We start from the raw sequence: 26,522 nt of genomic DNA on the forward strand, positions 1-26,522 counted from the left end.
ATGTTATATTGTCAAAGACTAGGGCCTTTGATGCATTTTGAGACAAAGAGAACACTTTGATAGACATGAAACTTTAGGTGAAGTGCTCAAAAGTACTTATCTAGACCCTCAATGAAAAGTTTATGGGTTGGTGGTAAAGTAGCCGTAAGAGTCTGTTATCCTTTTCATTACCTCTTCATCCTTTTCATGAAAGTATTGTGTTGATATTCTAAAATGGAAGCCAAAAACTGTGATAATTAAGTTCACGAAATTGATAATAGAGGCTGAATTTTATTTTATTTGATGAAAAGTGCATCCGCAATCATGTTGGATGCTGAAAGAGTTGAAAAACCAAATATGATTTGTTCACTAAGCCAGGGTAATGCATTTTTCTTTTTTCACTTATACATATCAATAAGTGATGATTTGTTCTACTCCTTTGTCTATAAATTTGGTTTAGATGAAATTTTTATGGCTCCATCAAATTAAAATGTTTGCTTCTACCATATGTAGGTTTATAGGCTGATAAAGAAGAGAAGTTCTTTTGTGACTTATTGCTGAAGATGGAGATATGATCTTGCTAATGTGTTGGTTGTTACTTAGTTAGTTGAAGCCTTTTTGTTCATATTTTGGTGGCAAGGCTTGTACTCCACTTTTGGGATACGTAGTTTTTTTGATTGAAGCCTTTTTATTGGTATTTGGTGACAAGGCTTGTACTCGACCTTTGGGATAGATAGATGTTTTGGGAAGACATAGTACACTGGTTTTCTTCTATGTAATGCTATCACTTTGATGTTCCGAGACAATTGTTGATTTTGTATGCAAGGAATGAGTATTTGGGCCATCTTGCTTTATTTGTTAGTGGTGGTTGTATGAGGTTGCTATGGAATGCATCCAGGGCCTGTTTGGAAGCAGCAATGTGAAGGAGGATTATGATATGCCCCCTCCTAATATGTGGGCCCATGGATATGGCGTGGTCTGGGAAGTCCAAAATCAGGGTGGATATCTTTACACAACTTCTTCCGTAATCCCTCCCAATACAGCTTGAGGGGGGACTTAGAGATGGCTAGGGTTTGAGCAAGCTATCTCGAATCCGCCCTAATCCCCCCATCATTCGGACCATCTTACCCATCGTAATCTCCTTCCCCAACCCCACACATCATTTCTGTCGCACTCTTCTCGGTCTCTTCTTTGTTCGAAAAGAGAAAAGGACTCGAAGAGGTTTGTGGCGATTTGGTGTTTTTGGTCGATTTGGAGTTCGATTCACTCCAGGTATGAACAGCATTCTTCGATTTGTTACTGTTCGATTTTGTGTCGATTTATCATTCCTGTAGTGTATTTGTTCGATTTGGTTTGTGGGTGTGGACTCCAGGTACCATTTCTGTCTCTACTCTTCTTGGTCTATGGTTGTTGGAAAGAGAAGAAGGGTTGGAAAAGTTTTGTGGCGATTTGGTGCTTTGGTCGATTTCAGTTGGATTCACTCAGGTATGAGCAACAGTCTTCCTTTTTGAACTGGTTCTGTTGTTTTTTAGGTTCAATTTTGTGGCCATTTTTGATTCCGGCAGAGTATTTGTTCGATTTGGTTTGTGGGTTATGTGGGTTTGAACTGTTCGAAGCTGTCAGATGTAGGAGGGTCCGAAGCTGTGGGCGTGATATTGTGTGTTCATAAATTTTTTTACATTCGCTTGTTTATAGACATGTCAAGAAGTATTGAAAAGTTAAAAATGCTATATACGACTATAAATATGCCCAGATTGAAGTATTTGATTTATGTATGTATCTTAAACGATTTACGTTGGACTCGCACAAGTTAAATGGCTCTGGACTGTATATGAACATATATATGTGTTCGGCGGATTTTCTGGAATTACAATACATATTATGAAAGAGAAATTAGTAAATCCACCAGCGCTTTCTGACTTTTCTTAAATATGGCTGAAAAAAAGAAGATGCTCAATTTGGGTATTTCAAAGTCGTTGCTTCACAGTACATTGAAGGAAGCAATAGTCTGATGAGCTGTTAAATAGATTTAGAAAGATACCTATTATTTCCTTCCCTTGGCACACACTTATACTCAATTAATGGATTTATTAACGGCGGAGGGAGGAAAGAAACTAACAAGATTTCAATCTCTGTGAAACAGAAACAGAACCAGTAAAAGTAGAATAGGTTAGGTCAAGAAAGAAACTAATAAGTTTCCCTAGTGAGATTCCGTGGATGCGATTTTGTTGATGATTTGTGGTTACTGTGCTCTTCTAGAAACACATAATGGAAGCACAGGTAGAAACTTTTCTCTCCCATATCTTACAACATACAACATGCCCTGATGGAAACCTAGTACCCATGGACTTGCAAGGAAGTTCAAATATAGCATTCCCATATTATAGTCCCACACCAACCTTAGTTTGGATATGGTTTTGCCTTGTCGGTCATAATTAACATAGGTTGGTAGGAGTTCAGAAAAGCAGTGTAGGGTGGCAATTTTGTCGCTCCATGCATTCCGGAGCTATGTTATACAAAACAGTGATGCGATACCTTTGACCCACAACATTTGTTATGATGTCAAGTCTTTGATACGTTCCTTGATATGTAGTAAAACAACTCAATGGAACCCATGGTTGAATATTTTTATACAGTGACGTTTAAATTAGAGTTACCAAACAAGTTTAAATTTTTTCCATTGAAGGTTGTGTTGTTCATTTGCCTGTAAAAGTTCCATACGTATTAGCTGCTGTGGAAATTATTTTTCGGAGAGAGTTATAACATATTGATTCCTTCTTCTAGACAAAGGCAAGAAAGGAAAATAATAAAGTATGATATTGGTGTGTAGCTCCTTCCATGCATGTTCTCCCCCACCACAAGGATATATAAAATAATATTGTTGTATATTTTTCTTACATGGAATGAATTACACAACACTGCATTGTAATATTATAAATACCCAAACCCCTCATTCTCCTCTTCCACAAACAACTTAATTGATTAATTGCTGCAACCCACCAATCTCTTAATTGATTAATTGTTTGATTTGGTTTTGTGGTTTTGTGGGTTCTATGGACGAAAATCCATGGATTTGTTGTTGTGGATTGTTTTGTTGGTGAAGAATATGTCGTAACCCTTAAATTTGGGTTGGAGAACACAGTTGATGATTTTCATATAATATAAAATATGGCAAAAGAGGTCTGGCGTAGGATAATGGTAAATAGGTACGATAAAACATATGATGAGTATGAGTTTAAATTAAAACCATGTAAGTAGATGAGTATGAGTTTGGAATTTGTATATGTGTATCCATTAAATTGTGTTCATTATTGGTGAATAATATGAAACCCTACCTAAAAACCCTAAACCGTACTGATATGGCTTTGATTTTTGATGAATAGTTAGGGTACATCATTGTTACTTAGGATTTCAAGATTAGGTTTTCATAAAAAAACCCTAAATCTTGTAAGGTTTTTTTAGGATGGCAAGATTAAATAGGAAACAGAAAAGGAGAAGAGAAGAGCAAGAGGGATTGATGGCATTACAGGCCTTTATGAACGCTGTCATTGGTGTTTTTCATCTGTACTTGTTCATCACGTCCATGTTTTGCCCTTGTCGTCCTGAGTTGTCTCCGAATCCAGACTTTTACCAAACGCACGTAAACAACATCAATAGGCTTGTAAGGGGTAACGACGCGGACTGCCATGAACAATTGAGGGTGAATAGACATACTTTTTTGAGATTGTGTTGTTTAGTCTGAGGTGTTGGATTAACCGACTCACGCAACGTATGTCTCGAGGAGAGGGTGGCAATATTCTTGTGGGTCCTCGGTCACCATACGAAGCAGAGGCGTACAAAATTTGAATTCTATAGGCCTACTGAGACAATAAGTAGGCATTTCAATGCTGTACTCCAAGCTGTTTTGCGCCTTCCCCGAATGCTCCTAGAGACGCCCGACCCTGTACCTGCTAACTACCAAAACAATATGTGGAATTGGTTTCAGGTATAGTCCTTTTGAATTGTTCCTATTTCATCCATTGTCAAGCTTTCCTCTAGTTCCACATATTCATTTACGTTAATACTCTTGTCCATTTTTGTTAGAATTGTTTTGGGGCCTTGGATGGGACATACGTGCCAGTAAATCCCCCGGTTGCGGACAAGCCACGATATAGGTCGGGGAAGGATGAGATTGCTACAAATGTCTTAGGTGTTTGTACCCGGGACCTTAAATTTGTCTATGTATGGTCTGGTTGGGAATGATCGGCCACAGACTCTAGAATCCTTGGAAACGCCATGGAAAAACCCCACGGTCTTAGAGTTCCATATGGTATGTTCCATATCCTAAGTTGTAGTTTACTTTGACTCCATTAAAGTTATCCACCCATCAATGTGTTGTCTTCCATTCGTTATAGGACATTATTACCTTGTTGATGCCGGCTACACCAATGAGAATGGTTTTTTAGCACCATACCGTGGACAGCGATATCACATTAACATTTGGAGGCAAGGTCACATGCCAACAAGCAAAGAAGAGTTCTTCAACATGAAACACTCCGCCGCTAGGAATGTCATTAAGAGAAGCTTTGGGGTTCTCAAGATGCGGTTTGCAATTTTGAGATGTCCCTCGTATTACCCGATAAGGACTCAATGTCATATCGTGTCAGCATGTTGTCTGCTTCATAACCTAATTAAGGGTCATCATCGGGCCGGCCCAGCCCGCCAATGTACTACCCAAGCCCGCCCACGGGCCGGGCCGATCGGGCTTTTTCTTTTTTGCGGGCCAGGCGGGCCGGGCTACCTACTATAAATTGAAGCCCAAGCCTGGCCCGCGGGCTAGCCCAATTGACGGGCTAGCGGGCCAAAAACTGGGCGGGCTTAAATTTCCATGGGAAAGGGAAAAAAGAAAGGATTTTGTGGGATTTGGGGCTAATGGGCGGGCCCGTGGGCGAGCTTTTGGACGGGTACCACGGGCGGGCTCACGGGCCGGGCCTACGGCCGAGCTGAGTAAACATTTATAGGCCTGAGCCCGCCCATTACAAACTATGGGCCGGGCCGGCCCGCCCGTTTCACGGGCTCGGGCCGGGTAAAAGCCCGACGGGCCGGGCGGGCATACGGCGGGCCGCAGGCCTTCGGGCCAAATGATGACCCTTAAACCTAATTAAGAGAGAGATGCCGAACGATCCCATTGAACACGAGTACACTGCGTGGGAACGAGCACATATGAATGATGTCCTTGTTGATGATAACATTGCTAACGTTGAGAGTTCCAATGAGTGGGCTGCGGGGAGGGATGCTCTAGCGGCGGCCATGTATAACCATTGGTTAGCCAATGGTGGGGGCAAGTGGAGGGCATTCTTCCTTGATTGTATTTTCGTTTTGTGGTGTCAAACATTGTAATTGTACTATTTCAAACTTGTTCGTAACTTATATTTGTGAACAACTTGTAACGTACTATTGAATTTGCCGGTGTTTTTCATAACATAATGTTTAAGGTCCTATTGTTGCAATTGTTGCACACTTTTAAATGCATTTGCAGCTATGGCTACTAATGATGTGGAAGTAGTGGAAGTGGAAGGACCTACAAAGCAAAAACGTAGGAGTTGGAGGAAAAGTGAGGAGGATGCATTAATGAAGTGCATGCTCAATGAAGCGGCAGAGAAGTGGAAGGCCGAAAATGGCTTCAAAACGGGTTACTTCACCCATTTGGAGAAGGAGTTAGAGAAAGTGCTCCCGGGGTGCAACCTTAAAGCAAACCCCCACATTGACTCCAATGTGAGGTATTGGAAATCCGTATGGGCTAGAATTGTAGACATTACAAACCTAAGTGGTTACGGGTGGGATGCGGTCAACAAATGCATCGACGTGGAGCAAGCCATATGGGATGTGTATGAAAAGGTGAGTCCCCATCTTGAATTCCAATGCTTTAATTGAATATTAAGGCATGAGAATTCTTAGTAAAATTGCAAATGTTTGTGTAGGCCCATCCTAAAAAGGCCCAAGGCTTGTACGAGAAGTCTTTCCCGTACTTTGAAGATTGGCAAACCATATTTGGCAAGGATAGGGCTACGGGGACAGCCGCTGAAGATTATGACGAAATAACGCAGCCGGATATTCCCAACGAAAGTGTGGAGCCACACAACTCCAATGACTTTTATGATGCCTTATTGGATAACTACGATCAACATCTCCCCAACACTCCTACAACTCCCGTAACTCCCACACCTCATTCGTCACTCCCCACATCCACTCCCCGTGGGTCAACGCCGGCGGCTAATGCCGGAGTCCCAAACAAGAGAAAGAGGACAAGAATGGGTGATGCGGAGTAGTCCATCCATGCGAGCATGGACAATTTCTTCAAATCAAGCAGTACCTATATGGTGAAGATGGCCAATTCGTTTGGCTATGACAAAGAGCTATCCGCCCGACGCACGATGGTGAAAGATGAGTTGTCGAAGCTTGATATCACCTTGACGGAGAAGTTCAAGCTAAGTGCAGTAATTGTGCAAGCGGAAGAGATGGGACTAAGCCCGAGGAGAGGCAAGCTTTTGTGGAGGTCATCCTTGCCAGTGAAGTGTATGGTCCCATCTAGTGCCATTGAAAGAAATGGATGCCTTTTTGAAGTGGCTAAAGTACCATTATAAGCAAGAATGGTACTTTACCCACCTTTTTTTTTGTAGTGGCATAATTAGGAATCCTTTTGTTAATTCCTAATGAACATTTGCTGCCTTTTGTAATGTAATATGGTACATTGGATGCATAGTTTTTGTTAATATTTGGGAATGTATTATGAAGTTTGTCAAATGTGTAATGAACAATGGAGGATGTCTATGAACTACCTATGATGGGTGTATGAAGTATATATGAACTAATGCACTATGATCTGAAACTTGGCAAATTCGTACATTTGATGCATACATTTTGTTCATCTTTGGGGAATGTAATATAAAGTTTGTTTGCATGACAGGTTGTTCACAACTTAAGTGAGTCTTACTAGGGCAATGATGAAGCGATTAAATTCTTATTTAAGGTAGATACCATGGCGGGGTAACGGTAGTTGCAGCCATAAGTACCCTTATGATGGATTTATATTGTCGGAGCCCATTGAAGGCTATGATGAAATTTTTCTGCGCCTCTGTCCACTTTCTGGCAGCTTTATGGAGCATGTGCAGAGTGTGTGATTTGTTGCAGTTGAACTGTCATTAAAAATGTTCTAAAGTGATGATCCATGCTAATGATGAATCAATCCATTAATAGGGCAATGATGAATGAATACATTAGTTGTGATTAACGTAGAAACATTGGCGGGGTAACAAAAGTTGCAGCCATGAGGAAATTTTTCTAAGCCACCTGTTACTGACTTCCCAAACGACGCCATACAGCCGGGCCCACGGACTAGAAGGGGGGATATCATAATTGAATCTGGGCTATTTTCTTTTACTGCAGTTTTATGTTCTGCAGTTTATGGATTTGTGCTTGCTGTATATGGATTGTTATAGCCTATTTCTGTAGTTTTGAAGGCTGGACATTAGTACTGCACTTTCCTGTTCATCACAATGGCATGCTGTTTTGCAGTTTTCTGTTATTGCAGTTTTGTTCTGTTCTGGTGCGGTTGTTTGTTATGTTCTGGTTCTGCAGTTTGGGAGGGGGTGTAGTGTGTGTGTTTGTGTCAAGTGCAATGTGTGTGTGTGTGTATGTAGCAGGTGTAGAGAGTGTGTGTGTGTCTAGTTTTTTGCTCTGTTCAATTTTAAGCAAGCTGTATTTGCTATGTCTAATTTGCTATTCTATATTGTAAATGGTTATTAATAGGTCAATGATGAAAAAATGACAATGTAAATGAAGGTAGTGCCTTGGCGGGGCAACTTTTGGTTGTAGCCATACGTACCCTTATGCGTTTCGTACTAATTTTCTGAGCCCACTATGATTTCTGATCTGTCCACTTGAGGAGTTGAAAGGTTTCTGCAGTTGACATTTATGTTCTGTTCTGGTTCTGAAGTTTTGTTAAGTTTTGGTTATACAGTTTTGGAGGGGGTGTAGTGTGTGGGTGTGTGTAGCAGGTGCATAGATTGTGTGTTGCAGGTTCATTTTATGTGGCATTGGTACTGCATTCTTGGTTGGAGGAGGAGTAGTTTGTGTGTGTGTGTGTGTGTGTGTGAGGTTGTGTCCAAATTGTGTCCTAAACTAAACCATACTGTTACTATTGTTTCACTTTTAAATATCGTAATTGTTGTCTCCAAATAGATTTTCGATGGGAATTGAAGATAAAGATAAGTATTGGGTGATTTTCGTTGGCCATAAACTGGGAATATATACTACTTGGGTGGGCGCAGAATTGCAAGTTATTGGGTATGCGGGAAACTTGTTGAAAAAGTACAATACATTAGACGAAGCGGAAGAAGCAGTATTAGCATTTCATGAGGAAAGATACCGGCTCATTCAAGACATGCAGTTGGCTCAAACCAAACATCAATCAACGGCTTCGACATCCGCAAGTGCTTTGGAATTTCAACAACAAACTAGTCTAACAACATACTTTGTTGTAATTTTTTTGTTAGGTTTCGTATGTTGTATTTTATTGGCACATTTTTTCGATTCGGAATGAAATTGTAAGTTTATTTTAAGAATTTAGATGAAGTAGGTTGAGAAGACTGTATAAGTTGTTTTGGAAATGAAGATTGTATTATTTGAGAGACGGTACTAATCTCAAATAAAATTAATTACTTGTGATACATAAGGAAGGCTACAAATTTATTCGTCAATCCAATTATTATCACAACTTTCAATTTATTCTTCCAATGCCCACCTTAAACTTTGAACTTCTAATTCTCATCAGAAAAAAAAAGCAATAGGCCCATCGATAAAAATGGGGAAATTGCTTGTCCCGGAAATGTCTCTGATGTCGGTGATCCTACATATAAATGTTAGGAAAACATTATCAAAATTTACGAACCTATACTTTATACAAAATTGAAAAAAATTTGAACAGTACTTGGACAAATTCATTCCAAGTTTCATTTCCCACCACTAGTTTGTTTTCATTTGGATTCCACCTAAACCTAGGACGGCTAAGCATAGCGTCTAGTGTGTGATAATCACTCGTCCATTTCTTGATCTTTCCTTCAATATGAATTTCGTTTATACCTACTTGAGGGAAAGCAATTCGCATCTCATTTTTAAGAACTTCCAAGTAGGAAGGGCGAAACGCTCCGTTGTTGGTTCCCCAAACCCCCTGATCGACAAGGCTCGTAAGGTTTGTCAACAACGTATCCTCCTCCTCCTCGCTCCAAGCCTGGCGTGCCATTGAAATGTTGAAAAAAATAAAATTACGAATTTAGGAAATGAAGATGAGATATGAAAAATGAGTGCTATTTATAGAAAATTTGGAGGCAATAATTTGTTGAACCTACTCCTCACATGAGTTCAACTAACACCCACATGTTTCCAACCACCATCCACCATCTACTTTTACAAAATTCTTAAAATTTCGGTTTTATTAAACATTTTTAAAAAATGTAACATTTCCTACTTTAACCATTATTAAGTATTTTTATTAAACATTTAAAAAACGAAATGACAATATTTTATATATTTTATAAAATTATTATATTAGTTAGGCACATTTTCACCCAAAAAAAATATGTTCGGCACATGTTAATTCACCTAACAAAATTGTTGGACACATTTTTAACTACCAAACAATGCATTTTTCCAACAAATTAAAAATAAACAGAATTTTTATTATAAAAAACAAGAATTTTTTCAAATTAAAACTGACCTTTCATTTATTAAATTAGCACATTTGTTAGTAAAAAAAAATTACTTGCACAAGTTTGAAAAATTAATTATATTCACAATTATACATATATAAAGTAATACATATTTAAGTTTGGGTCTGCACAAGGGCAAAATAGTCATTTGACAGTTTTTTACATTATCCACCCTTCCTAATATCCCCTATTTATCCTCCATCCAAACCACACACTATTTTATCTCCCCTTTCTAATACCTCATCCAAATCAATCACTATTTAATCCCCTCTCCATAAACATCATATCAATATGGGTCATCCCTTATTAACTAATACCTCCTACTAGCTAATCCCCTCTTCTTACATAATACATCCAAACCTAATACCTCATCCAAACGAGCCCAATGGGCAAAGAATGCTATGAAAGGTCAAACTAAGATTGCACAAAAAAATGCTATAAAAAATAAACAATGAATGGTGGGCAAGAAATGCTATAAAAATGGTACTCTCTCCGTCCCTTATTTAGAGTCCAGTATTTCATTTTGGACTGTCTCTTAATAAGTGTTCATTTTGTAAAGTTAGTGGGTAAAAGATGGTTCATTGTCTATTTTGTTCCTAAAAGTAGATTCAATTTTGAAAAGTTAGTAAGTAAAAGTGTAATGATAATAGGTAAGTAGGGAAAGTGGAAGAAAAAGTTGGTGTGAAAGGTATAATGATGATGTCTTTTTAATAAGTTGGAGTTACGAAGTAAGACACTTAAAAAGGGACGGGAGTACAATACATAGCGGGTCAAGAATGCTATAAAAAGTGTACAATAGATAGCTTGCAAAAAATGTTATAGAAAGTAGAAAGTATACTATCGACAGCGGGCAAAAAATGATATTAAAAGTATCAAATAGACCGTGGGTAAAAAATGCTATTAAAAGTATAGAGAAGATAGCAGACGAAAAAAGCTATGTTAGGTACAGAATAGATAGCAGGCAAAAAACGCTGTCGAATGTTTAAGACTTTTAATAGCTACTATCGACAGTGGGCAAAAATGCTATTAAACGTATCAAATAGATAGTGGGCAAAAAATGCTATTAAAAGTATAGAGAAGACAGCGGGCTGAAAACGCTATTATATGTACAGAATAGATAGCGGGCAAAAAATGATGTTGAATGTCTAAGACTTTTAATAGTATCAGCTAATACAACGTTTTCTGGAACGCTATGTATACCTTTCTTGTGTGACGCATCTACATCTGGGGACGATCGAGTAGAACTCAGGGCTGTCATTGGCTAATACTATAATTTTTTTTGTTTTTTGTTTTTTTGTTTTTTGTTTTGGTTGAAAGAGTGCTTTTTGCTTATTGTTGAGGTCATCAAGAGGAGTCAGCAATGGCAAATGAATACATTCATTGGTGTTGCTGCCAAAATTTTATCTGACCTGCAAATACAGTTAAACTTGTATAGCTTCAACAGTGTGTAGGTTTTGATGCTACGCCCAAAACATCATCTGACCTGCTCAAAATAATGTTTAGACTTGTTGAAATGTACACATAACAACTTGGGTGCACCCATCAGTGCTTCAATACCTATATAATTTTATCCGCTTGTCCAAGAACGCAGCAGTTCATGAAATACGTTAATACGGGGACCTTAATGTCATTTAGTTTATTTTTTAATTTATGAAGTCCTTTATGTCTGATGTTGGATACGTCTCCTTTTTGACATATTATGAATTGGGGATAGTGGATTCCATAGCGTTTTTGCCACGCTATAGAATGTGATTTTTGTGGCTACTCCCACACCCACAGACGAAACCCCCACTTGTATCCCCCTATTCTCTCCCTCATGGAAATCACAAACTCAAGACTATTACTCTAAACTTTCATCCCCCGTGCACCACAATCTTCACGTTTATTTATTTCTGTTTGGCCAGAACCTCACATTTATTTACTTCTATTAGGTTTTTTTTTCTTCTTACTTCAACATTGGGTCTACGATGGAAGTTCAGATTCATAGATTTTGAATAACTGCTGCCTCACTTGGGTATGAATGTTATTTGATATTTGATTATTTTCCTTGTGTGCTGCTTGATTTTGTGTTGATTAATCAATTTGTGTCAATAAATTTCTCGATTTTTCTTTATAGGTTTCCTTCAATTGAATAATGATAGGGTTAGAAACTAGGGAAAGGAAATAATTTTACTGACTTATTAAAGTGTTGTTTATGGAATCAAGTTTAATATCAATATACCATGTGTCTTTGGCAGCTATCATCTTATTAAGGTATTTTTTTTATATAGATCAAGTTTTTCTCCTTGAATCATAATCTAACAAGCTAAAACTGTAGTTTTTTGTGAATGGAATTTGTGGATATATGTTGGTTAATACTTTCTTCGTCATATTTTCTTTGGACTTTTTTGATATTCATCCCATTCTTAAAACTCTTTTATCTTTCAGTATGAATTTCCAAAAATATGCAATATGGATCTTGTTTGATAGTTCTCGATTAAATTTATAATACAAAATTTTAAAAATTATGAAAAGTATTATAAATCGGAATATATAATAGTTTAAAAAACAGTTCGAATATCGAAAAAAACAAAAAAAAAATGGGACGGAGGGAGTAGTTTCATTGTGTACTATTTTTCTCTTTGTTCTCTTATTATATTCTACTCCTCCATTGTCAATTCACAACAAATTTCTTTGATTTCTCCACGGGCAATTCATTCCGTTGTATGAACATCTCTTAAATGGTTTGTGCCCTAGGACAAGAGAGTTCTTTGGGTTTCATATTATCACATTGGCTTGGATTATGTAATTATTATAGGCAAATGGGTTTATGACCATGATTTGGTGAATAAGGTTGGGCTATGGAGTCATCAAGTCGATAATTCTATCTGAACTAGTACCTTTCCTTATATTTTGTTGTTGTTGTTGTTGTTATTATTGTTCTCTTTGTTGGATGACGACGGGGGTAAAAACTTGGGAGATCATGATGGGGGTAGGATATCACGAAACTGTACCTAGGAGATCGTGATGGACTGTTACGGGATCTAGATCTAAGGAGCCATTAATTTCAGGTAAAATTTCAAAATACATTGGATATTTGGAACATGGGCAGTAAAATTTCATGATCAATTTTACTCCTAAACTAGCGATCCGTTATTCAATTATACACCTACTGTCAAATTGTTTAACAATTTTTGCAGACTTGGACGTTTGGACCCCATGAAATGCGCTTATGTGGCATCTCATCCCACTTCAACTCCTCGTCCCTCTCTTAGCATCTCTCTCTCTCTCCTTATGCAGAAATTTTTGGGTATGGTACCACGTGATCGTGCCCACTTGGTGCTCGAGCAGCCCATTCAGACCGTCCAAAAGTGTGTTGGATGGTCCAAATTGAAACTCTCTCCTCTTTCTCTCTCCAAATCCGAGCAGTCCAAAGTCAAAATGAACTATCCGGATGCGCCGAGCGAGCACCATGTGGTATCCACCCAGCACCAAAAAATTTCTCCTCCTTATGCAACAATTGAGAAAGGGCAAACATCCTCCATGGCTGAATAAGAACAACCCGGCCACCAATTAAACCATCACCACCATCTTTCCTCACACCTGCCGAAAACCCGAAAGACGGCGACTAATTCCCACACCACAATCTAGTGATGGAAGGCGGCAATAAGGCCGAGGAGAAATCGAGACTGGAAACGGTAGATGGAGAAGGAGAGATTTGTTTGAGAGATTCAGGGGAAACAACACAGCCGTAATCTTCAAGTCCTTGGGTGTAGATAACGAAAATCAAATTTTTTTTTTTGCGTGACATAACGAGAATCAATTATATTCTTCAATTAGGGTAACGAGCTCCTTCTCAAAGGTAAATTGTAACCAGCACGTTTAAATCTTTAGTAGGCAATTTACACTTCAAAGTTCATCGAGGATGCACACGTACATATATACAATTAGCTTCTTATAAGAGCGCCCTTACAGTATTAAAGTGTGGATGTCCTCTTTTCTCCCCTTTTCCGATCAAATTTCGATGATCCGAGCCGTTCAATGTGTTCAAAATGTGATTTTAAGGGTACTCGCGAGAAATCAGCAAAAAAAAAAAAAGACTAGGAAACGCTTTAACCAAGTAGTTTTTATTTGAACTGTTTGATAAAAAACAAACAAAAACTACTCGGATGAAGTCCTTCCAGGTCTTTTTTTTTTTTGCTGATTTCTCTCAAGTACTCTTAAAATCACGTTTTGAACATATTGAGCGGCTCAGATCATCGTAAATTGATCGAGAAATGGGCGTCCTCACTTTAATACGGTAAGAGCGTCCTTATAAAAAGTTTTGTGTACATATATTTATACACACTGAGCTTCTGATAAGACATGGGAAAAAAAAATTTCTGATAAAGACCTTAAAATGAGGCCTTTAAATAAGGACCTCATAGTTGGAGCATTTTGAGTCATATTTTGATGATTTAAACCGTTCAACTTGTTTAAAACATGTTTTAAGTGTCTCCATGAGAATTTAGCTCTAAATATAACTGGGAAGTGTTTGATCCAAATATTTTTTATATAGAATAGTTCCTATCACGCTTTATGAAAAACTGTTTGGATCAAGCATTTTTCGGTAATTTTTTTCTGCTGATTTCTCGCGGGTACCCTTAAAATCACGCTTTGAACACATTGAGCGGCTCGAATCATCGAAAATCGATTAGAAAAGAGGGTCCGCATTTTAACTAAAATGAGGAACCCCTCATTTGAAACAAACCGTATATCAATCCTTTTCTCTTAAGGACCCTCGCATTTTATTTAAAATAGACCTCCCCATTTCTTCCCTTTTCCGATCGAAATTTCGATGATTCGAGCCGTTCAATATGATCAGAAAGTGATTTTAAGAATACCTGCGAGAAATCGATAAAAAAAAATGACTGAGAAGGGCTTCATTCGAACAGTTAAGCAGTTTTTTATTGAACCGTTCTATAAAAAACTGTTCGAATGAAACCCTTCGCAGTCATTTTTTTTCTGATTTCTCGTGGGTACCTTTAAAATTACGTTCTGAACACATTGAGCGGCTCAGATCATCAAAATTCGATCGAAATATGGGGAGATCTGCATTTTAACTAAGATGAGGACGTCCTCATTTGAAACGGAATATATATATATATATATATATATAGTCCGGTTCTCTTAAGGGATCCGCACGGGCTTACCGTGCGGGACTCCCATTTTTCCGATCGAATTGGGACGATCCGAGCCGCTCAAAGTGATCAGAACGTGATTTTAAGGGTACCTGCGAGAAATCAGCAAAAAAAATGATCGGAAAGGGCTTGATCCGAGCAGTTTTTTATTGAACAGTTTCGTAAAAAACTGCTCGGATCAAGCCATTCCCGATCTTTTTTTTTTGCTGATTCCTCGCGGGTACCCTTAAAATCACGTTCTGAACACATTGAGTGGCTCGGATCGTCGCAATTCGATCGGGAAAGGGGAGGTCCGCACGGTAGACTGGTAAGGGATTCCTCACTGGATCCGTGGTGTATATATATATATATATATATATAAACACACACAGTGCTTCCACTAAGGGCTTCCTTAACTTAGTTAAATGCAGGCCTCCCCTTTTTTGATCAAATTTTAATAATTCAAATAATTGAATTGTGATCAGAACGTGATTTTAAGGATCCCTATGAGAAATCAGTAAAAAATATGACTGGAAAGTGCTTCATCTGCATAAAAACACATTTTATTAAAAATTGCTCAGATCAAATCCTTCTCAGTCATATTTTTTGCCGATTTCTTGTAGGTATCCTTAAAAACACATTTTAAACACATTGAACGGATCAAATCATCGAATTCGATCAGGAACATTGAGGTGAAGACCGTAACAAAATCAGAAATCCCTGACTTGAACATTGGTGTGTGTGTGTGTAATATATATACGAGGCGGTTCCGGGGACATCTATAAAAACATCTAAAAAAAACACCCCAAAACTCAATCTCATAGTTTCCGATCAAATTTTTATGATCTGAAGCGTTCAATGTGTGTAAAATGTGATTTTAAGGTTGCTTACGAGAAATCAGCAAAAAATATGATCGGAAGGTGCTTATTTTGAACAATTTTTAATTGAACCATTCATTAAATCTGAGCTAAAAATTACTCAGATCAAGTCCTTCCCGGTCATTTATTTTGCTGATTTCTCGCGGGTACCCTTAAAATCACGTTCTGATTATATTGAGCAGCTGGAATCATCAAATTTAATTTTGATTTGGAACTATGAGATATTTTTTTAGATATTTTTATAGATATCCCCGGAACCGCCCCGATACACACACACACACGCACCAGTTCTCCTATCAGGGATCCCTGATTTTGCTTACCGTCCGCACCTCCCATTTTCCAATCAAATTGCGACGATTAGAGCCGCTCAATATGTTAAGAACGTGATTTTAAGGGCACCCGCGAGAAATTAGCAAAAAAAAAAAGAATCAAAAATGGCTTGATCCAATGCATTTTGTGTAAAAATTCATAGACCGAACTATATACGATGGTTCTCAATTTTTTAAAACTGTCTCTAAACTAAAAATCTACGGATCTAGACCAAAATATAAGGTTTGATTGGATTGGGACCGGTCAAGTAGATTTTTCGATCTTTGTTTTAGTCCTAAGAAGATAGGGCATAACCATTTGATAACTTTGTAACCAGTTACATGTATATTTTTTTTGATAATAAGATTTCAGACCACAGCTAATGTGCTACTGGGGGACCAATCTCAATGCCCACTTACATGAGTTCCAATCAAAAGTAGTTACATTGTCTAGATGGATGACTGAAATTTCATGCAATTTTAATTTTCAGAAACTGTATCTTAAAAAATTTGACTTGCAGAGGAAGGGGTCGGTGGGGATATTCAAGGGTATGTCCCAACTTTTAAGGACACCTCTCGATCAGTCAATGGCACAAGAAAATGGACACTTCAGCTCAGAATAGTTGTAGGGAGAGTTTCGAAAGTCAAGAACTACGGCTAAAACCCCAGTACTTGCCATGCCCAAAGGTCAATGTTGGTAAACCCTTTCACACACTTATCAAAAAAAAAACCCCTTTTACACAGAGACAGAATATGTGTCTGGAAAAACCAATCGCTCATTAAACAATCCAATTAAATATGTTTTAAGCTTGTTGGAAAAAATACAATATGATTGGATAATTCCAGAAAACACCATTGCAAGTAAAATCACAGTAGCGGACAAATATATATCATTTATCCCCAAAAATTACTTTAGGTGACGAAAACATGTTATTGGTGGCGAAAAAGTGACTTTCGGAGACAACTTATAAATTTTCGTCACCTATAGGTTGTCGAGGAAAGTGCACATAAATGAAGGAAGCATGGTAATGTGCACATAAATTGATTTGGGTCTCTAGGTCTGCCCTCTCTGATGCCATTTGGTTTTGATTTGGGGGCATGGTTCTACAACAAAATATCTAGGTAGCTCCTCGGTTCTTGGAAGTTTAGGGGGGCTACTGTTTCAGTAGTATTCTGAGAGTAGCCACTTTGTGCATATATTGCCAAATGTTAGGTCTATCTCCAATCATCCCCTGCCTATTCCCCCAATGATTGGAGACTAGATGAGTTCTATTATGTTGTTGTTGTTCTTGTATAGGTTGTCGAGGAAAGTTACTTTTGGTGACGAAAATCTTATTTTTCGTCACCTATGGTAAAAATTAAATTTCATCCCCATTTTTTTCATCAGCTAAAGTGAATATTAGAGTTCTGTTTTTACAACATAAGAGGTATCCTCACACCCAAACGAAATGAGATTAATTCACCTAAAGCCGACTGCAAGAAAACACCCACGAGAAGCAATGAGAAGTAGCTAGGAGGTGGGACCACTGTACTTGCCCATGAGGCTACCCACATGGATTGTAACCTCCTAACTGGTTGGTCTACAAACCAAGAATCGAACTCACACCTCTAGGGTGGGAACAAACGCCCAGTGAAGAAAACCCTCTTTGGGTATCTTAGAAGTTACTGTACCAATTTTTAATGCAGTGAGTGATAGTGTACGTTGTCATGGTGGCAAGAGAAATTTGGTGAATGTAGCGGCGGAAGGTGGTAAAGAGATGATCTAGAAGAGGTAGTGGTGGTGGTGGTGGTAGAAAGATGGTAGTAGTGCCAATAGGGAATATATGGGTGGTGTTTGAGAGGTGGCAACGTCAGTTGTGGTGGTAGTAGTGCCGGCAACGTCAGTTGTGGTGGTAGTAGTGCCAGCAACGGGGAATTGGTAGGGGAGTGGCAATGGTGGTGACAGTAGATGAGTAGTGGTAACGGTAAAAATGATAGGGATGGCGGAGAAGTGGTGCGGTTGATGGTGGCAGCATTTGTGGTGGCAATAGTGGCGATGGTGGTGTGGTGGTAGTGGCAACTGCCACGATTTAGAGATTAGTTGTGGCCACGGAAGGGGTGGATTACAAGTATTCACAAAAATTAGTCAGAAATTAAGCACTAAGTTGTTTCGAAAATAAAAGTTAATTGTTTATTTTTTTTAAAAATATTTTACATCGAAACAAATAGAGCCAAAGTTGGTTTAATTTTTGTAGCCTACATTCCAAATGGTACTTAAAAATAATAAATATTGTGAACTATGATTGTCAGACCTACTTAATTTCTATGAAAATAATACATTCAATTTTAAGTATTATTGAGTTATCAAACAAGCATGATAAATATTACTCCTACACGAATGATATTTCCAACGTAGCAAAAAAAAAAAAAAAATCTTGTTCATTTCAAAAAACACTAATTCACTAAACATGAGACTTTATTAACGAGACTCATAATGACTACTAAAAAATGTTCACTCATTTACTATCTTCAACTCCTTTCGTTTATTTTTTTTTTGAGTACAATATTTCATTTTTGGCTGTCCTTTAATAAGTCTCTTTTTTTTTTAAATTAGTGGATAAAAATTGGTACATTTTTCATTTTGTCCTTAAAAATATATTCTATTTTGAAAAGTTAGTGAATAAAAGTGTAATGATAATCTCACCACAGAGGGTAAGTAGGAAAAGTTAAGGTAAATATTGATGTGAAATGTGTAATAATGATATCTCCTTAATAAGTTGAAATTATGAAACTGGACATTTAAAAAGGGGCGGAGGAAGTAGTATTATGTTGAGATGAGTGCTTTTGAATTCTGCTGAGGAAACATGGCTAGCTCGATTAGTCTAAATAGTTGGCTCGAGCAACCAAACGAAGGTCTCTAATCTCTCGTCAGTCGCGTGGAAAGGACCTCACTCAACCAACCCAATTACATGGCTTGAGCGACCTTATGACGGTCACACAAGCAATGTGTTTTAAATTGAGATTTCTTAGCCTATCAGGTCTTTTGGGAGAACTTCTAGGGTTGATTCTTTTATTGCCTCTCACTTATATTATGGTCTCTCCAGAGTTACAGATCATAGTCGGCTCTTTTGTATCTCTTATCCACATTTGATACTGAATCTCTCTTTCTCCTCGCCCGTGGACATACCCATCTTGGGGAACCACGTATATCTTGTGTCTTTATGCGATTGCTTGTTTTGTTTCAATTTCTCATTCTAGTTGTGTTCATAATGTTCCGTTACAACGAACTGGTATCGGAGCCTCAAGTTGCAAAACTAGGGTTTCATTTCTGGTTATGGTTATGGCAGTAAGTTCAAGATTGCAAAGTTCGATGGGCAAAGTAGCAGTTTCAGTCTTTGGAGAATAAAGATGAAGGCTATGTTAACCCAACAGGGATTTCACAAGGCTTTGTTAGACAAGACTAATTATAGGATTAAAGAGGGAGATTTGGGATGATAAGGATGCCAAAGCTCTGAGTTCTATTCAGTTGAGTCTGACAGATGATGTTCTTCGCGAGGTGGAAGAAGAAACTTCAGCAGCGGGTATTTGGCTGAAGTTGGAAGGCATATATATGACGAAGTTGCTTACCAACAGGTTATATTTCAAACAACGTTTTTATACGTTTCGTATGCGTGAAAGTACACCTGTTAAGGATTATTTAGACGAGTTTAATCGTATTGTCATGGATCTGAAAAATTTTGATAGTAAAATTGAAGATGAGGGCCAAGCCCTAATTTTGCTATGTTCTTTTCCGCTTTCGTATGAGCTCTTTGTTACAACCTTATTATATGGCAAAGACACAAATTTCCATGTAGGATGTTAAGGTCAGCCTCTATTCGAAAGAATTTAGGAAAAAGGTGTCCAGTGAGGGTGATGCGCATGCAGAGGATTTATTTGTTAGGGGAAGAATGACAAAAAGGGTAGACTCAAGTAATAAGAGAAGATCCAGGTCTTCAGGTAAGAAGAAGGGAAAGTGCAATTATTGCAAGAAATCTGGGCACAGGAAAAAAGACTTTTTAAAACTCAAGGAGAAAGGAAAAAAAGATCAGAAAGGGGGTAAAGTAATTGTTGGAATTGCTAAAAGTTCAGATGAGTTAGATAATGTATTATCAGTTACAAAGGTTGATTCTTGCTCTACTACCAAGTGGATTCTGGATGTTCATACCACATGTGTCCGCATAGAAAGTGGTTTTTCTACTTATGCGTTGGTCAATGGTGGTACAGTTTCATGGGCAATAACATGGCCTATATGTAGACACCCCGATCTGACTTCCCGATCGTTTTACTTTGTTCTTCGGTTTCTTGATTCCCCGATGATGAATCAGGTCGAAACAGTCTTGAGAACTTGGAATGGCTTGAGTTTGGCATGTGAGGAACCCATCCTTAGCCCTAAAACCTTTAATCAGAACCCGGACCTTGGTTTGAATGTCGCGCGACAATCTAGGACCCTCACGCGATGGTCCGTCTGCTAGGTGGTGGTCAAAGTCAAAGCTTTGACCATTGACCGTCGCGGGGTTGGCTGGACCCTCGCGCGATGCTCTCACTTCATCGCGCGATGGTCAACACCTGTCATTTTCACCCAGATTGCGTGGTGGTCAAGGGGCTACAGGCCTATGTGACCCCGTTTTCTCGGCTGAATAGCGTTCTGGGGGGGCTCCCCTTGCACCACCTCACCCCCCATTCTCCCATTAGCTTTGCCACCCACTCCTCCACCAAGCAATTGTAACCAGCATTGTTGGCTGGTTACAAGGCCTTGGTTAGCCATCCACTAACCCCTTCTTTCTATAAATACCCCCCCCCCCCCATGCTTCCTTGCAAAAGGGTTACCAATCTCTCTCTAAGAAAGAAGAAGGCAAACCCAAGCACAAACATCTCACACCATTCACTCCCACATATTCACCCTCCAAATCTCACCATCTCATCATTCAAGCCATCTCCAAGACACTCAAGCAAAGGTATAATATCTTTCTGCTCACTGTTCGAACCCCTGAGGGGGGCTGGCAGGGTCAAGGCTGGTAATCGATACCAGTTCTGGCCCTAAAGCCGGCAGAGTTTCAAGAGCTGTTAACTGGGAAACCCTCGCGCGATGGTCCCGTATGCTCGCGCGACAATTCTGTCTGCGTGAGATTGGACCACGTGGGGAAGGGACCCTGGTCTTTAAGTTTATTATTGTGTTTGTAATCTTTTAAAAGTCTTTTAAGGAGCTTTAGCTCACTGCTTTGCTGTTTTGCATGTTGAAAATCATTGTTTGGCTTAGTTTATAACACCTCTTGGTTTGGAATGCTCTTGGGATGCTCCTGAATATGTCTCAGAGCCCTAAGTATGCAAAGCAATTCCTGGAAGTCCAGTCTGAACAATCGCGCGGCTGTCTCACTCTGTCGCGCGATGGTTCTGTGTCTTCCAGGGACTGCCCTTGCATGAGCAGTTTGGCCTTGGCCTCCGTTTAGACACCCCCACTGTTTAGGGGTTGCATTTATATAATATCTCTGTCTGTTTGTTGTAATATTGTTTATTTTCAAGTACCTATAAACTGCTTGGTTTGCACCTGGGTGAGCACTGGTCCTTCCAGAGCCCAGAAGGGGATGAAATTCAAACCATTGGTGAAGCATCAATACTCGCGCGAGTATATGGTTATGTCGCGCGACGGTTTGCTTGCATGCGGATGAACTCACGCATGCAAGCTGGCTGTTTGTTTGTGCCAAAATCATACACAGCGCTGTCTTGGTGTATGATCGATGTTTTGAACTTCATTCCATTTATTACTTGTCATCTCATTCATCCATGCTATCTATCACTTCTTGCAAACTGTTACAGCTTTAATCCCTTAAACTGTTCCCCCGCCCTAAATGGCTAAAAATTGATTAATGAAACAGAATCGTAAACAAACATTTTTTCGCAAATGCCTAAGTAGAGACCGATCTCCGGATTGGGCGAGAGGGGTGCCATAAAACCCTTCCCCTCTCGTAACCTGGCTCCCGAACCCAGATATGGTTATGACGGACTAGTTCCTTAAACTTTTTCAAAGCAAACGGCGCAGCAAGTGCTTCGAAATACGGTTCCTTGGGTGTCGGACCTTCAAAACCCGAGTGGCGACTCTGTATTTTGCGAGCGCTTGCTTCCCCGCTCGCGCTCCCTCGACCCGGGCCCCTTGCCTCGCGTTTCGGAATCCGGAAATTCCGAAAACGGGCACGCATGCCCACAGTGGCGACTTTGCTGGGGAACATTCTGTATTGGTCTATGTTTAGAATTCAATACACTTGAAGAACGATCCCACAAAAGTTTGTCAAAACGGTGAGCTTCGCGCTGCCGAAGGTTGGAATGGTGATTTAACGGGACCTCGTGTCCGGCCAATCCAATCTGGGACTTTTCCGATCATTCTCTCATGTAGTTTCTTCTAAGCATTGACTAAATAAAGTGAGCCAAATTTGAAAAGGGCGTTTGCGAATTTGCGATTCTATTTTCATTAATCGACTTCTTTAGCATCTTCATTTGCATCGATGTGGGATAAGCCCCGTTGGATCGTTTTGGCAATCCGGCACGGTTTACCGGAGCTCGGGGACCCCGAATGACCAACAACCTTCGACGATGATGAGTCATTCTACCGTTTGACTGTTGCTCTGCGATTACGCGGGCAGCGGGAGGTATATCTTGGCTCTAGTCCAAGGAACCCGTTACAAGCCAAAACCAGCCTTTGCATATACGAAGCATTAGAACTCTCCAAACTAGGACAGGTACCTACAGGTTAAGATTACTTGCATCTAACCCCCATATACTGTCTACGTGTTACTGCTTTTCCTATCGCATGCACTGTACATACATACAGTTTTGCGTAGGGGCATGTTTAGGGCGGCTTCTAGGTTGTCTCTCTTTCGAGTCTGTCTTATGTTTATTAGGACGCTGCTAGGTCCGATGAAGAGTCATGCATCTTCGCGGTGCATGTTGTTAGATTTTCAAAAGTCCTAGGATCAACAAGACTTTGGGAAATCAAAATTTTCTAAGTCCTTGGCCATATCCCGATTGAAGTCTCGAACGGAAAACAAGGAACGACGAAGAGAATGCCGTGATGCTCACACCACCCTGGTTATCGTGCACAGCACGTACACCGCTCAGGCTATGGCACTATGTTGCCTACGCCGCCCCGGTTAAGGTGTCACGTCATTCACCCCTAGTTATTCCAAGTTCAAAGTTGAAACTTCAAGAACGGAAAAGTCAGAGGCTTAGGCTATTCTTGACATCTCTTAGTATTATTCGATTCAAACGAGGATACACTCTCGAAAAGAAATCCGAGGATTTTGGCAGCGTCCGAACATCATGAGACAGACTCATCTGTAGTCTTAGAGTCTAAGGGCGACACTGACGACGATGGCTGCATTATCACTTTAAAGTCTTTTGCTTAGAGTAAGGTTGCTGCAGGGCCCTTATCGAATCTTTTCTTACAGCAAAGCAAAGCAGAATTCTGAACCATTGCGCCGCCAAGGAAAGTATCGAGGCAGAAAGCCAAACCCACTTGGGAACGTCTGCATCAGAATTCCGTTCAAAGGCTAGTCAGGTTGCAAGCTCAGTCAGTCACAACGGAAGACTCTCCGTGTTCCCTTTTGGCCGCTTTACGATCAGGATCACCGTCAGTTCTCCAGGAAATTGAATCTCCGGCGTCACCAACCTCCCCGTCCTTGTCAAGCTCATCCGGGACCTCCATTATGGCAGATCATCTGCAACCACTGAGTCTCGAAACCATGCTCATGAACATCCAGAACAGCATCACCACCATGCAGCAAAGGGGTGCTCAGACTGATGCAAACCTCACTAGGCTCAATGATCTTATCAACACTCGTCTTCCGCCAGCTGCAGAAGTGGGAGGCGAGGTCGATGAGGACGACCATGCGGAACCAATCTTTGTTGAAGACCCTAACCATGCGGGGCGGATCATAATTCAGCCCAACCCGAGAGAGGCTCACCCGGAGGCTGCGAATCTGAATCTCGCTGTGGCAAGACCCGTTCTGGATCCTAACATGACTGCTCTCATGGCAAAGATCGTCAAGCTGGAGGAACCTGTGTCCAAGTCTGAAAAGATCAGCGCCGAGGGAATTGATTTAGATCGCCTCTGCTTGTATCCTAATGCTAAGCTCCCCGACAAGTTCAAAATGCCTGATCTCGCCAAGTTTGATGGGAGTGGCGACCCGAAGACTCATCTCTATGGCTACCATGCCGCCATGAAACTCTTGGCTGTTGAACCCGAAGCCATGTCCCAGCTGTTCCCACAGACTCTCTCAGGACCCGCTTTTCACTGGTTTTTGTCGCTCGACATCGCTAAAAGGAGGACGTGGGAGGATATCGGTGCTGCGTTTATTTCGCAGTATAGTTACAACTCCCAGCTCAAGATGACAACCCGAGAGCTTGAGTCCACGAAAATGGAAGCTAAGGAATCCTTCGCGGACTTTGTCAAAAGATGGAGGACGAAGGCTGCTCAGATGACCGATCGTCCAAGTGAGAGAGATCAGCTCCGAATCATCTCTCGCAATCTTCAGCCTGATTATGCTAGGCATTTGGTTCTTGTCCAAGCCTCCTCGAACTTTGATACTTTCTTCGAATCTGGAATGGCCATCGAGGATGCGCTACAAAGCGGGATTCTGTCAAGAGGGGAGTCTTCTAACCCTTCGAAACCAAAGCCTCGGGTTTACTCAGGAAACACCAATGCGTTGTTTGGCAGTGGGACATCTTCCAACACAGCAACTAGCGGCACTAATGCTCCCTCTTCCAATACAACCAATCGCGTCGCTGAGATTAACCAGGTGCAAACCCCACAAAATAACCGGCCCCGCGGTCAGTCCCGCAGTTTCTCCGCGTTTGAAGCTCCACTGTCATCTGTCATGGAGAAGTTAATCCAGTCAGGGCATCTGAAACCCCTTGACCCGACTCCTCTGCCTAAGAACCCTTCACCCAACTTCAAAGCTAACCTTTATTGTGCCTACCACCAAGGGGTTGGATATCTTACGGACTCCTGTTTTCGTCTCCGACATGCGATCCAGGATCTCATAGATGAAGGAACTCTCCACGCTCCACCTCCACCAACCCAAAAACCAAACATCCTCTCCAACTCCCTGCCAAAGCACAATGCTGCTCCCCGCATCAACCAAATATCCATCAGCTCCACTCATATCAACCCTAGCTCCACTATATTCAACCCCACTGACCATATAACCTCAACAAACCAACCCAGGCCGGTCGTGCCCATCCCTTCTCAGCCCGAAGCCGAGATTTTCTACATCCATCTTGAAGAAGGACAGTCGTCCAATCCCGATGTGCCTCTCGCACGCCTGCAGAATGGAATGTTTGTGTTCAACGCCTCCATCAGCGAACTGTTTCACCAGTCCATTCCTTCCGTGCAGCTCAACTCTGCTTCTTCCTTGGACAGCCCGTATTTTGATGTGACGGATCCAAACTCCTTTCCGAATTTGATAAGCCGCTTTAGGTCTGCTGTCCCTTTTCTACCGGAACGGCAGGTTGATATGCAAGCAGTAGGATGGGTTATCGCCGATAATGATGATTATGCAGCCCCCATGATCAATGAGTGGACGGAGCTAGAGTTAGACGGTTTCCCCCAGAACCCCGAATATGTCCCATTTAACCATGCTTGGTATGACGCCTGGATGGCTAATTATGAGGCAGGCATGCTTGACCCTTTGGATGGATTCTCTTTGAACATGCTTTTTCAACAGCCTGAACCCGTTCTGCCTGAGGAGGAGTACTATTGGGATCCCGAGCCCGCGTGGCAGTTTCCATTAGAGTTCGACCTTAATCCTCTTCAAGGATATGCTTTGCCCGATCACGAGATTCAATTCATAGAAGAGGGTCTCGTTCAGGAGGAAACTCGCGTCTTGGGGGAATGCTTTCTCCCTTCTACTCTTGACAGGCCGGTTGGCTCTGTAACTAACACTGAGTACGACCCTACATTCTACATCATTAGTGAGGAGCTCTCGCGCCCCGCACCGCCTTATCCGACCGAGGAAGATCACAACATTATGGTTACGGACCTTGTTCCGCCAGCAGACCTCTGGGATGTTGATGATGTGGCTAATATCCAAGTTGGGTCCGAGGTTTGGACCGTCAACCGCTCTCTTGCCGATGGGGGACTCTGGGACGTCCCATTCATTGCTAACACAGAGCCCATTGAGGAGGCTGTAGCTGTTAAGGAGCCAGATTTCTGGGAGTCACTGCTGTGGAACGATTTAACTCAAGACCTCGATCTAGGCATGGAAGCACCTATAGCCCCACTACCTTCTGACAAAGGAAAACGCAAATTGGGCGAGGTCCCTGCTGATCTTTGGGATGACCGTCAAGACCTTCAAGCGATACCCTCTTTAGAGAACGTTCACAACGTTACGAGGAGTGGACGAATTTTTCAGCCTTCCAATCTTCAGGCTGGGAGCTCGTCCAATTCTTCTAACAAAAGGAACG

At 40.6% G+C, this 26,522-nt stretch overlaps 1 protein-coding gene and 1 non-coding gene across 2 annotated transcripts in view; both read left to right on the forward strand.

Annotated features, from left to right (window-relative positions):
• LOC131322467 (uncharacterized) overlaps positions 1-6,287 on the forward strand; it is a 43,752-nt gene extending 37,465 nt beyond the window's left edge. Inside the window, exons 8-9 of the mRNA XM_058353797.1 lie at positions 5,498-5,856; positions 5,940-6,287. Coding sequence (XP_058209780.1) covers positions 5,498-5,856; positions 5,940-6,287 — 707 coding nt within the window. The remainder of the gene's footprint in view (positions 1-5,497; positions 5,857-5,939) is intronic.
• A 10,771-nt stretch (positions 6,288-17,058) lies between these two features.
• On the forward strand, positions 17,059-17,166 carry LOC131324905 (small nucleolar RNA snoR100). The gene has a single exon (XR_009199490.1). It is a non-coding gene; the product is annotated as a small nucleolar RNA snoR100 (small nucleolar RNA).
• The last annotated feature ends 9,356 nt before the right edge of the window (positions 17,167-26,522 follow it).

The sequence above is a fragment of the Rhododendron vialii genome, chromosome 4a, assembly GCF_030253575.1.
Source record: "Rhododendron vialii isolate Sample 1 chromosome 4a, ASM3025357v1".
Taxonomy (NCBI): domain Eukaryota; kingdom Viridiplantae; phylum Streptophyta; class Magnoliopsida; order Ericales; family Ericaceae; genus Rhododendron; species Rhododendron vialii.